This window comes from Syngnathus typhle, linkage group LG2, assembly GCF_033458585.1.
Source record: "Syngnathus typhle isolate RoL2023-S1 ecotype Sweden linkage group LG2, RoL_Styp_1.0, whole genome shotgun sequence".
Classification (NCBI taxonomy): domain Eukaryota; kingdom Metazoa; phylum Chordata; class Actinopteri; order Syngnathiformes; family Syngnathidae; genus Syngnathus; species Syngnathus typhle.
The window spans coordinates 10466542-10480177 of record NC_083739.1 but is presented as its reverse complement, the minus strand read 5'-3'; the positions used below and the strand labels follow the sequence as shown (position 1 = coordinate 10480177).

General features: G+C 43.0%; 2 protein-coding genes across 2 annotated transcripts; one reads left to right on the top strand and one right to left on the bottom strand.

Moving 5' to 3' along the window:
* Positions 1–158: 158 nt before the first annotated feature.
* Positions 159–11779, bottom strand: LOC133150489 (uncharacterized). Its single transcript, XM_061273037.1, has 10 exons — positions 11581–11779; positions 9720–9865; positions 9339–9420; positions 8611–8746; positions 8188–8387; positions 7916–8052; positions 7691–7832; positions 7318–7599; positions 1872–7119; positions 159–963 (listed from the first exon to the last, which is right to left on the bottom strand). Exons 1-10 carry the CDS (start codon positions 11704–11706, stop codon positions 953–955), a joined length of 6510 nt encoding a protein of 2169 aa, XP_061129021.1. The 5' UTR covers positions 11707–11779; the 3' UTR covers positions 159–952.
* Positions 11780–12556: 777 nt separating this feature from the next.
* LOC133150509 (gamma-glutamylaminecyclotransferase-like) lies at positions 12557–13636 on the top strand. The gene is made up of 2 exons (XM_061273083.1): positions 12557–12717; positions 13113–13636. The coding sequence occupies exon 2, from the start codon at positions 13115–13117 to the stop codon at positions 13571–13573; it is 459 nt and encodes a 152-aa protein (XP_061129067.1). The 5' UTR covers positions 12557–12717; positions 13113–13114; the 3' UTR covers positions 13574–13636.

Below are 13636 nucleotides of genomic sequence, written 5' to 3'. Positions count from 1 at the left end.
ACCTGCAGAGACAAGTAATTTAGGTGAGCCTCGGGCAACACTTGGTGGTGCAGGCGTATTTGAATCAACATTTACTTCTACTAAAGAGAATTTAAAAAAGGCCACAAGAAATTTGCTGGAAACATACTGACAGCCTGCTGTAATAGAAATAGAATCAATAATGTGAAATACGTTTTATTCTTTCCCCCAAACAAATATAAACTGCGCTCCAGCAAACCCTGACATAAGCAATTGAAACTCTAATATGTACAATATAAAAAAAATAAAATAAATAGAACCTGCTGCAAAGTTAAAACTGTGGTTCTGCAATTCGTTGAAGCCTAGGCAATGTATATAGCAGATACAGTTCAATGACAAAGATGCAATATTTGTGAAATAGTCAATGCAATGAAGCAAACCTGCAAAAAATAACTTGGTTAGGGTAAGAAATGCTGCAGACTTCAGAACTATGAGTGCAAGCTGACCCCTAGTGGCAGCACCAAGAAAAGATCAAGAGTAGGAAATTGGAAATTCATTTCATTGTCCAATGTTAAAAGTATGACCTTGTAGATTATGACAAGAGTGCAAAATGCAAACAAAGCATCTGGGTTTTCTTTTTCTTTCTTATGGCTTACTGATGGAGAAAGAGTATCCTTGCGGCAGTTCTGTCCGTGTGTCGGTTGCGGTCGACTCTGGCGAAACAAGAAAAGGTGGATCCAGGGCAGGCAGTTCAGTACAAACGGTTCAGCAAAACTGACTGGGCTTCTGCAGGCCTTTAACTCATCGACTAGCCACCGGCCTTCATTAACAAATATCGCCATTATGGCGCTTTTGGTCTGTACAGCATACATTATTAAGTCTTGAAGTGGTCTGGTGGACTTTGATACATACACCCCACAGTCCCATACAAGTTCCACCGGCCAGTCACTTCTGCATCCACAAGGTCCGCTCACTTAGATTCAAGTCAGGTAGTTCAACAATTCCCTGCAACGTGAAGAATACAAGAGACTGCTTTTAAGTTCCGATTAGCCACAATAGCAGAGAGAAACTCAACATTCCGCGAAGACGTCATAGGTACTTCTTCGATGGAAAAATAGCGTGTCATTTGAACTAGGCGGAGTGATTGTGAAAACAGGATGATTTTACTATTGCTCAGATTAATGGAACTGGATCTTTTTTTTGGGGGGGGGGGTGTCTTTAAACACAAAAACATAGGTCAGTCTAACACACAGCCATAGACCTTTCTTCTGTTTTGAGGGGCGAAATAATCCCAAACTTTGGACACTTTAGACTTTTCCTTACTTCTGTTTTACAGTAACATTAATTTGTGTAGAAAAATGATCCCCGCAATGATCATTTAGTTACATAGTCGACAACAAGGTGACTCATTGTGGACTAGTCGTAAATTGATCATTGATTTTTTTTCCAGTCAACAACTCGTACGCGAGTCACTAGCGCTCCGCGTCAGGCTTGATTGCACAGGCCCCAACCCCGGACTCATTCATCACCTTCAGACACCTTCATGGTCTTGCAGATTGTTGGAACCATAGCACAATAACTACTCAATAGAGTATCTAATAAATGCTTTTTAGTAAAAGAAAATCTACAGTTGTATTACATGTATTGTTGCAAGAGTTTGATGAGATCTTAGTGTCAGTGAGACCTTGGAGGCATCTGTGACTTGTGTGATTGGATGAGTTAATTGGTGGGTGGGGCCAGTGGAAGGAGGAAGAGCATCTCTTGGCGCAAGGGTGAGTTGAGAGAAACTAGTTCGATTCTTGCTTCGGCAACATTAACGATTCATTTTGTATAGTAAAAAAAAAAGGTTATTGATTGAGCAACATTTGTCTTCTAAGCTGATCCCACAATATAGCACCAATCGTTCGACTCACCTTCGTCATCAGAGTCAAAGCCAAAGAGGTTGGTACAGTGCTGTAAACGATGGTGGCTCTGCAGCTCTTCTGCACTGTTGAACGTCGTGAAGCAATTGGCACACCGATGTCTCTGCGGCGCGACGGTGACAGGAGCCTCCTCCAGCGAGGTGTAGATGTCGGATGCCGCGTCCTTCCTTTTTTTGGGCATGGTGGTGAACTTCTCGTCGAGGTAGGCCGTGGGAGGCGCACGCATGTGCTTCTTGCCGTACTCGGCCAGAGTGTCCATGCACAATGTGGATCCATCGTGCTCTTTTGCTAACTTGGACTTCGCTTGACCACGCTTGTCTTTGACAGACTCGGGCGTTTTGTTTACGTTTAGCTGCTCACTGGCACAATTGTCCGCTTCTCCCACCTTCACTTCACTGCCGATTGAAGCTTGAGTTTTCGACTCGGTTGCTATTTTAGCAATACGTTGGTCTGGATGGGGTCTTTTCCTGCCACTCTTTACTTCACCTTCTTTACTTGCCTTGGATCCTTTGTTTCTCTGAACATGCACATCCTTTTTTGAAGAAGGTTCTGCTTGAACTGTTGACGTGGTTGAAGATGGTTCTTCCGTTGTCTCGCTCTCTAAATTGGGCATGGTGGAAATGGAGACATCACTTGCCACATGAGAAGGTTCTTCCGTTGACTGGCTCTCTAAATTTGGCATGGTGGAAATGGAGACATCACTTGACACATGAGAAGGTTCTTCCTGTGACTTGCTCTCTAAATTGGACGTGATAGACGTGGAGCCATCACACGTCACATTGGAAGGTTCTTTTATGGACATTTGCGTGGTGGGACTGGCACTAGTCACAGCTGAAGGTTCTTCCACTGACTTTCTCTCCAAATTGGACATGGTGGAACCAGAGCCATCGCTCATCACATTTGAAGGTTCCTCCCTGGAGACTTCACTTGTCACGTCTGAAAGTTCTTCCTTGGACGTTCTCTCCAAATTGGACACGGTAGAAGTGGAGCCACTTCTCGTCGCCTCTGAAGGTTCTTCGTTTGATTTTTTATTCCAATCGGACGTGGTAGAACTGGAGCCATCACTTGTCACATTATGATGTTCTTCATTTGACTTTTTTTCCAAACTGGGGCAGATCGTCCCGCCGACTTTTTTGTCACCAATCTGAAGCATCTTTCCTGTTTTTTTCTTTTTAGGTCGCGTTTTCTTCACGTTCACCTTAGTGGAAGCAGGAATAAGATCAGCGGGGCTACTTTTGGAAGAATGCCTTTTCTCTCCCTTTTCCTCCCCAGACCTCCGGGCTACATGAGTTGACGCTGCAGGCTTCCTTGAAGCTGCCTGCAGGCTAGACCGTCTGCGGGGACTTTTTCTAAGTGTAAGCCTTTCCTTCTTTGCCCTACTGGCTTCCAAAGACTCTCTGCCCTTTGAAGCACAGCGCTTCCTCAAATTAAGAACTCTTAATTTGAGCGCATGGACAACTGAACTCCGAGATGCTGCAGTTAGAGGGGAGCCCCTGTGCAAAGAAATCTTTTGTTCAACACAACTGCTCACTGTTTGTTGGGAATTTGAATTCTGGTGTAGAATCTTGTCGTCGTCATTGACTTCCTCTTGCTTTTCGTTCATTTCTAACTTGCTACTAACCGTTGGAGATGTTGGCGTCTCAGGACCGTCTGGGGTTTCACTCTTTGGACTTTGACCGTTTTGTCCCGTCGTCGTGTTTTCGTCACGTGCTGCTTTGTTTGCCTTTCGTGGACGGCCTCTTGTTTTAGGGAACATTCCAGTTTGGTTGACATGAACCTGCTTTTTCTTGAATTTATGCCTCAGTTTGAGCCGACGTCTGAAAAGGGGTAATTCCCGAGGCTCTGATGTTTGACCTTTTCTTAACCTCAGATTCAAACTATGATTACTGGACTGTGCGGTGGTGTCCTTGTTGGAGAGATTCTTCAAAACATTAGAATGCTTGGATTCACTTCTGTTTTTTAGCTCTCCTTTCGCCATGGGAGGAGGAACACTGGCAGATTTCGCCGTCGCATCTCGAGATGCATGCCGCCTTAATACACGAGTGGACTGGCTCAAAGTCCCTTCCGTAGCTTTTACCTGCATGCAGTTAGGTTTAAGGTCTATCTGCAGGTCCACAGTCTTAACTGGCTTGATGGGTTTGGAAGCATAGTGCTCTTTTTCATGAAGGTTCAGTGCCCAGAGACAAATAAATAGTTTAGAACAACCAGGCAAGCAGCACACTGCCTGCAGTGGACTGTGTTTTCTTGCGTGTCGGCTCATTTCGTTTCCAGTTTTGAACCTGGCAGTGCAACCCAGATGAAGGCAAGGATGGCGAGGACTGAGGCGGTGTCTTTCCACATGATGCTGAAAATGTTCAAAACTCCATAGAACCCTCTTGCAAATACTGCACTTGTTGTTTGCAACTTTCAATGACATTTCTAAAGGTTTGATGTCACCGTAGTGATGCTCGAGAGCATGGTAGAGAAGAGCAACACGGTTTTTAGAAAGGTCTGTAGACCAAGTGCATCCATCTGCTGGACAGTTAATTTTCGCTTTGGGCTCTACCCTTTTCTCCTGAATAGGCTTCTTCCCGTCCTTAATGACATTATTCTTTAAACCTTCAACGCATTTCCTCTTCTGAACCGAAGATGCAAAGGAATCACAAGAGTTGGCCATTGCATGAGTCAACTCGCGGTGGTCTGCTTTGTCTTCAGTATCGTGTGTTGGAGTTGCCTGGTTGTCTTCAGCTTTTGAGTTGCTATGTTTCATTTGGTCAAATTTATTCTTGTCAAAAAGTCCATTTATCTTGCTCTCAGGAGATTTGCCGTCAATGCACTCATTCGTCTCGTTTTTCTGTACAAATTGACTATCGACTGCCTTTGATCGCAAATTTCTCGATTCTAATCGAAAGTCTGCTTCTGGATGACTAAGAGATTTATTGCAGACAGAGGAGTTCCTCAGCTTCCTACTATGGTAATGACCAGACAGGCTGTTGGGAACATTAGCTTTGGCAGAGGTCTTGGGTTGGGAGAAATCTTTGGTTTCTGACTCACAGGTTTGTTGAGCTTTGCTACTGGCTACCTCCCTGCTTCTTTTGAGCTTCTCAATGTGATCAGACAAGTGCATCATTGCCAGGAGGTCATCTTTAAAAGTGGTCCCACAAAACATACACTCATCCTTACGGAAGTGGAACATAGCATGCATTACTACGCGTCTGCCCTTAAATTCTTTGTGACAAAAAGTACAACAGTACTCCAACTTGGATTCCTCTGTTTCTATTGACTCATCATCCTCAAAGTCATCCTCATAGTCGTCATATTCGGCTGGCGTTTCATGATTATATCCTTGCGTATTACCAGTGGTGGATGGTTCTGGCACTGTATTCGCAAAATTGCTTTCATTTTGGGGCACCGATTTCTTGGAGTTAGCGTCTGTAGGTGGTTTGCAATTCTCCAAGTCTGGGAGAAGTTCAACTGGAGAAAACTGAGTCTCTGTTGCTAAGGCTGAAATGTCATCCATATGGTTAGAATGTTCGTTTTGTGCATCCTCCGTGATGTCTTTGGCCTTGTCAATGCATGTTTTGCCATTTTCAGAATGAGGGCTGAGTGGCTTTGGATTTTGTTCATTTGTGTATACAAGAGCTTGTCTACCTTGGAGAGGCGTGTGACACGTAGAGTCAGAGCTTTGAGAAGGTAATGTGTTGGACATTGACGGGGTGTAATCAGTACCTTCTATTTTTCTGCTTTGCGTATCAAAGGTTGGTGAAAAGTCAATGGAAGATGTAGTTGGCTGTTGTGTGACTTTCTCCACTGCGCGGCTTTGTGCAGCTAAAGTCACCTTCATTTCAACAGAACGTTCATCACTGGGTTCTACAGGTGCAACCGTGGAATGGACTTTGTCTGTTTTTGAAGAGTGAGCAGTTTGACCTAAAATACAACTTTCTGTTCCTTTTAATGCAATTATTTTTTCTGAATAAACTATTTTCTTTATCTCTGTGCTTTCTAAAGGCTCTTTTGCTAACGACTGTCGAACCGGGCTCGGTGTTTCTGGGTGTTCGGTTGTAACCGCATCCTCCGAGGTCAAACCAACCCTTGTCTCAGCATTAGGTTTCTCACAAAGCATGCTCTGTGGTTCTTTGAGGGAACTCCCATGCGCAGAAGAGCGTGTGATTGTTGATACAGATCCATGAATATTTGACCCTTTACCCTTTCCTTTAGGCCTGCGAGCGTAACAGTGCAAGAGCTGCACAAGCATAGTTTCATCCCTTGCTCGAAGGATGACCTCTTTTCCATGCAGCACCTTCACAGGATGGGAGGGGTCAGGAAGCTTTAGTGTTGGCTTATAAAAGAGCATCGGAGGGCATCCTTTCAATTTGTTGCCGTCTTCGGCGAAGGTTCCCAGCAGCTCATTGTCTGGTAGCGACAGCTCCAAAATTATTTGTGGAGTAGAAGCTGGTTCAAGAGCATCTGCTGTCTCATGCTTTGTGCAAGAGTTTTCCGACGCCTTGGCTTGTGTGCTGTTCTTGGGCCGACCATTTTCAGACCTCTTTAGGGCAGACGACTGATGCACTCTTTGGTTTCTCAAACTGCGTTTCCTAAGCTTTGACTCTTGTAGATTAGCAGAATCTTCCAGGAGCCATTTGGGTTTTTGAATCCTTCGCTTTGGAGGATCTTTTGCAGATAGTCGAGTAGCTCGTCTTAGCTGCCCAGACCCAATGTCATGTACCCTGTCAAGCTGCCAAAATGAGCGCCGCAAAGGTTGCGATGATGCTTCCTTTGTGAAACGTGACCTGTGGTTAACCTTTTTTTTCACAGCGTCACTATCATTCAGTCTTGTTTTGCCTTGCACCAACTTGAGTTTCTTGGGTGACTCCGCAGAGCTAATTTCTTTATGCCTCCCATCGTTAGGATTTTTTGCTGTTCCGTTATCAGGAGCCTTTTTTTTCACGGCATTGCTGTCATTCAGTCCTGTTTTGCCTTGGACCACCTTGAGTTTCTTGGGTGTCTCCTCAGAGCTAATTTCTTTGTGACTGCCATCATTATGACAAGGCCTTTTTGCTGTTCCATTATCAGCATTTGCTGTTGATGTACTACACACAAAGGGAAGGTCTTTGGCACAGTAGTTTGGGACCCACGATTCCTCCATGAGTTCGTCGAGTGAAGCGTCAACCACCCTCTCGCTCATCAGTTTCAAACAATTGGTCCGCAAAGCAATGAGGTTCCAAAACTCTGGATCAAAATAAAGGTCCTTCTTCAAAATCTGCCAATGAAAAAACACACAAACAAAAGAATCATACATTGACACATTATTGTATTAAACGGATATAAATAGTAGGGCCTGACCAATTAATGGGCCGGCCAATTATATTGGCTGATTATAGCCCTTTCTAACGTCAGCAAAGAATCATCGCCATAATAACATTACTAATAAATACTGTAGATGAAGATAGTGCTTTACCTGCAGCGTTTCAAATCGCGTTTGATTCTTGATGGGACTGTGCTCGGCATGGTAGTCCTGGTCTGGAATCATATACAGGAAATACACCATCTTGTAGGCCCCAACGCTGCGTTCCAAGAAGAAGACAAGCAGCGCACAGGCCCGACACACTTCCAAATCGTTGGGCAGCAGGCCAGCAATAGTTTTATAGATCAGCGACTTGGTGTTAATGTCACATGGGACACAAGATTTCAAGGCATCTGCACAAAGCTCCACACAAAATTGGACCCCGTCTGCACCGAGCTAACAAGACAGAAACAGTAATAATCAGTTGCATGAGACAATTTGTGATTTAGATAAATAGACAATTGATTTTGATGAGTCGTATTCTCACCTCTTCAATAACAACTCTGACAAATGGGAAGACAGAGCTGACGTTGGCAGCAGACCGCATTAGCCGACGGCTTTCTTCCAGCAAAGCTTGCTTGGAAGTATTCAGCCGTTTGTGAAGTTTGCTCCACACAAAAACAAGTTCCCTGCACAGGGGCACAAGGGTGGGACATTTATACACCATTTATAGCATTAAAAATGAATTTGAATTCAATGGATATTCACCCACCATATATAGTACATGTCTCCCCTGCAGAGTTGTTGTGAGAGGAACACCTGGCAGAGAGCTAACAGCAGTTCATCGGTTTCTTCATACTCTAAACTGCAGATGATGTGCACTGCATCTTTACCAGTGAGGTCAGCAACCTGGAAGAAACAGTTCAGGTTGGGGCTAAAACAGAGCATCATTCAATTACAGCCAGAGAGAGAGAGAGAGAGAGAGAGAGAGAGAGAGAGAGATACGGCCATTAATGTTCAAGTGGCTGCCTCCTTTGCACCAACCTCTTTAAGCAGCTGATTGTATTGCGTCTTGTAAAGCCATGTGAGGTAGACCTGGAGGAAGAACATGTGTTTCCCTGCCATCGGATGACGAATACAACACTTAGCCAGGGCTAAAGCCTCACGGACACGCTCACAGGATAGAAGGTAGCGCACCCGAAGCTCCAAGAACACTGGCAACTCAGAGCTGAGGAACCTGTCCGCTGAGAAAACACAGAATGCTTTCCCAGTTAAATGGATATACACTCTAATTAGCACATTAACGGCAATACTTTTGAACAGGTTTTTTTGTTTGTATTCTGAGTGAGTACAAATGTATTTGATTAAGTGAGAAACACAATGCACAGTATTTGCAGAGTACACATTGTATCAGCAAAACAATTCAATGAACATGAGGAAAAGAACTTGACAACAAATACCACCTACCTTCATTTTGAGGTAAACTGGATTCGCTGAGTATTGCCTTCAATGTTGAACTGGCCCAAGCGCCTCCTGAACGAAGCAAAGGCTCAACCTGAAGTAAGTGAACATTCTGATGCTTTAAAAGGGCAACATGACATTCCTGAAATGATACCAAAAAAAAAAGACAAGACAGGTTAATATTCTGTTTATGACAATGTAGAGAGTTACAATAACCGTGAAGTTTCCATACAGACACTTCAATTTTTTTAAGCCAATTTAGTAAATATGAACATGCGACGTATCCCTGTTTCCATTTCTTGCTATTTTGTGAATACGAAAAAGAGAGGAGACGGTACTATGGAATAAGTTCATATGAGAGCGTCTCTGTCGACTGCCTGTCAGCCTAATTAGTCATTTTTGCATTCTTCATTAACAGTTGAACATGATTTAGAGATGCCAGTACATTGACATTTGGGGCAAACTATGACGACAGTATTAATTGGCCACAGCACTTGTAACAAAAACATGTATTTGTGGCATTCTATTTGGTTAAAACATAGTATCTGGTCCTATCATCGTTTATTCGCAAAAACTGTTTCCATGTGAAATGGTAGAAAATAATGGAAAATATATCACTTGAAGTCAAACCAAAATGTTCTCAGTCTACAGCAAATAATGGAAGTGGCTATTTGAATGGTGTAAAATTGCAGTTGTTGAATTGTTGAAAAAAAAATACAGTCAAGACTATTCACCTGAAATTTAATAGAGAAGTGTTTCAACGGCTCTTCGTGGAAATCTTGCTCATTAAAGAAAAGCAGCAACTCAAAAACACTCCTGTGTGAAGATAAAAGGAAGAAAACTAAGACGGGTCAAGAAAAATTTCATTAAGAATTTCTACACTTTAAATGAACCCAGATATAGAGCTATCACTAACATCAAATACGGCTGAACCTTTGCAAAACCCATTCAACCAAATAAGGAAAAATGGCCTTCGACCCTGGTCATGGACACTGCAGGTCTCCATTTGGATTTTTGAATGGAATCCCTTTTTTTTTCATGCAAGCATTTACATTCCATCTTAAATGTGAACTCAGTCCATCTAGTGTATGAAAATATGACCTGCTCATACTTACAAGGCCAAACTACTGAGTGTGTGAAGCACGTGATCCCAGCTTGATGTGAAGAAGGATGAGGCCCGAGTGAAGTGGCACAGGGCTGTCTCGAGGATCCTGAGCCGAGGGAGCGGCGTCCGACAGCGTGAGGCGTACTCTTCCACCAGCTGCGTGGACATACCGTGAAAATTGATTTAAATCCATTATGATTTGGTCCACCAATTTGCAACCCGAGTGCTGTGGCACCCCAATCTGCCATGAAAGATCATCAGGATCGTCCCGAAATGGGTCAAGTACCACCCATTTCACAGCCACTCTTTCTTGTATGTGTAAACCGCCAACGCAGACCAAATATGAAATATCACGGCACGCCGCGCATGTTGGCCGTGTTTGTATGCTGGAGGGAGTATTTTCAGTTTGCTTCAAGCGGACAAGAGGAGAAACACTTTTCATGAGAGGATAACATTGAGAGACATACTTAAGTTACCCGGTCAACCAAACCTTATTATGTTATTACCATCTGGTGGTCTTTTTGTGTCATTACAGTGTCTTAAAGTTTAAAAAAGTGGATGTCCATAAGTTAAACCGATCTGAATAAGAAATGAACCCGCTCATGAGGTTTAAATGTTTATCATCGTGGATTATGAAACCTTGGATTTGATTCTAACGTTTGATTACAATGTAGAGTGGGATCCTGGTTTAAGTAAGCCATTTTAAACTTTGGGGCGTTCCAACGTTGCAAATAAAAATAAGTACATGAGAGGCTTTGAATTGCTATGTTTGCTAATTGCAAAGCTAATAGCTGATGAGCAAACATGGAGTTCATTAAACAAATTCTTTTTGGATAATAGGCAGTCCATACTGCCCTCTCCCCATCATCCAGGAATGGGTCCATAGTCTCTTTTTGGTTTTTGCGCAGTCTAACAGAACGACCATTGTGAATGATAAAATAGATGTGTCGTTTGAGAAGGCCATGAGAGTCGGCGCTAAAAAGCACAGTGAAGTGGGTTAGACGACTGCATGGAGCAGGAATATCTGTTGGCGGACCGCTGTGGCTTGTTTACTTTCAATCTCGACTGGCAGTGGGTGATGTCATGCACATTGTCATTACAACATCTATGATCCAGGTGCCATCATACTGGTCAAAATGACTCATAGAAAGGTGTATGTTGCATGTATTATTTTGTGCATATTTCTGTTTTATGTATTCATTTCATGTGCTTCTTGTGTACATCATATCATATAGTTTGCTGTAAACGTCAATTAAAACACACTCCGCTAAATAATACTCCAAACAATACTGATATGTTCTCTACATTTTCTTCTTTTTTTGAATGGTTTGGGGAGACAATAAAATGACAGTTTATTTTATTGAATTCTGTTAATGACATATTAATGGTGTTTCAATAAACGTTGGAAATAACTATATTTCAATCTATATATATGAGGACAGATTACAAACTTTGGCTAATTGATAAGTGTTTGAAATGTGTCATGTCTGAGGGTGCAGTAAATCTGTCACCGATTGCAAACCACTTCCTAATGCCAATTCCGGAGCCCAGCAAACATTTGACTGAGTTTGTTTGTAATTTCGTGATCGGTTGCTCAGGCGTAATATTTAGCAGGATAGCTAAAAAACAAACATAGCCAGAATAACACTTGAATGAACGTTTCCCTCTATTTTTCTAATGGTATTACTTCGATATTGGGTTACAAAACCACGTCTGTGTTTTTAAATGGAATCTACTCGTTTTACATGCAAATTCTCACAATCATAGCAGCTAAAGCTAGCGATTCAGTTCTGGGGGAGGGGAGTCAGCCAACATACATGCTAACACCTTCGACTACAAATATGTCAGCAAAGCGGGTTACGGCGACCTACCTTACAAAATTCCGAACAGTACGTTTTGCTGTCTCCATGCAAGTCGTCACTTGAATGAGAGCTTATCAGTGACTCCAATTGTTTTTCTAGCCCCTCCAACTCGGGGAAACTGCTCTCCTCCGCCATACTAGCTGCTTAGGCTCGCTCGTAGCTGCTTGGCCCAGCCAGGAGCTAACACAACACGGTACGCATTACCGGGCGCTTATTGGCTATGGCAATGTATACTGGAGCGCTTGGTAGATAGTCTGGCGAGTGCCGACGTGAGAGCGTCAGGGCGGATAATAAGGTTCACACGCCATAAAACGTAGTGCCGATAAACAACGTTACCATTCGTTTTATTTGATCGTCCCCATGGAACCTGTCCTTCGTTATTCACGATTTTTTGGATACCTTTTAATCAATTGCCAATTAAAAAGAAAATGTGGATGCGTGTGGCTCCCATCCTTTGCAAACCCTAACTCTCGTTTAAAACCCTAATTTGAAACCCCAACTCTAGTTTAAAACCCTAGTTTGAATCCCTAACCCTAGTTTGAAACCCTAACCCTAGTTTAAAACCCTATTTTGAAACCCTAACCCTAGTTTGAAATCCTCACGCTCAAATTAAGAAAGGTGTTTGGCAGCGCCGTTCAGCATCTCGGTGGCATGGAAGTTGATGGAACTATGCCAAATGTTTCATACAAATGTATACCTTTACCGTCACCGTCTGCAACTGCCCTCCCCAAAGTAGGGTTTTTAACTAGGGTTAGGATTTCAAAGTGGGGCTATAAACTGGGGTTTCAAATGATGGTTTCAAACCAGGGCTGGGGTTTGAAAGTAGGGTTTTAAACAATAGTTAGGGTTTCAAAGTGGGGGGTTTAAACGAGTTAGGGTTTCGAGTTAGCGCAAAGATGTTACAATGGCGAAAAGATGACAAGTCATTTTCAGTTTTCATTTCACGAAATCCGCTTAATTTTGACACACACAACATGGCGGAGGAGTTGATGTACGAGCCAGCGCTAAAGGCGGTGTTATATTTTATTTCTATGGTTAAAGCCTCGGTTCAAGAGAGGAGCTCCAAATGAGGTCACAGTTCTAATTCTGAATTCAGGTCTACACTCTGGCAAGACTCACATGGTTCCAGCTGATCCCTCATTTCAGGTACTTCCGTTTCGCTATGAAGCGAGTTGTGCGAAAACAAAAATAGACGTTCACGTTTCACATTCTTGACCACGCGTAGGTGTTGCTTATGTGGTTTATTTGATGTAGATTACTTTTCAGGCGCTGGAGTATTACGACAGTGACAGTATTTTTTAAAAATATTTGGTTTTAAACATTTGTACTTAAGCAAAACTAAAAAAAAGTACATGAAATGTACTCAAGTACAAACGTTTCATCATTCCTACTCTTTTTTTTTTTTAAATACAAGCACCTGAAATTCTACTTTTCTACAGTTTCCACCTCTGTCTGAAATACCGAGAACAATTGCAAAATAGAATAAATATTCTCAGTTAAGATGAATGACATTGGTATCTGTGTAATCGTCATCATTTTAGCCATGGCTCAAATGTTCATCTATGGCACTCTGAAGAGGGGGCAACCAAACCACTTCCGCATGCTGGACAAGAGCGTTGGAGCTGCGCAGTTGCTTGCCTCTGTCGTCACAACTGAGAGATTCCCCCTAGTGATCGCTGGTGAATACAACATTCTTTTCCTCCTCAACCTCCCAGGTCAAGGTCACAGGGTTCATGGCGAGCTCTATAGAGTGGATGAGGCCTTGCTACAGTACCTGGATGATTTTGAACATATTCCCACAATGTATCAGCGAACGCCGGTGATGCTGAAGGTGAAGGAATGGCTGGGGCAGCCCGACGATGAGGAGAGGTCTGTGGCGGGGAGTGTCACTGAGGCCTTTGTGTACAGTACGACGACGTATCAGCCGGATTGGCCCTCGCTGCCTCACCATGAGAACTATGATTCCCAGGGAGATCACGGGTTTCGGTATAAACGCCACTAAAGCTGTTCGTCCCAGCTGTTTCTGTACTGTGTTGTTCTAAATACAAAACATAATTCCTCCAGA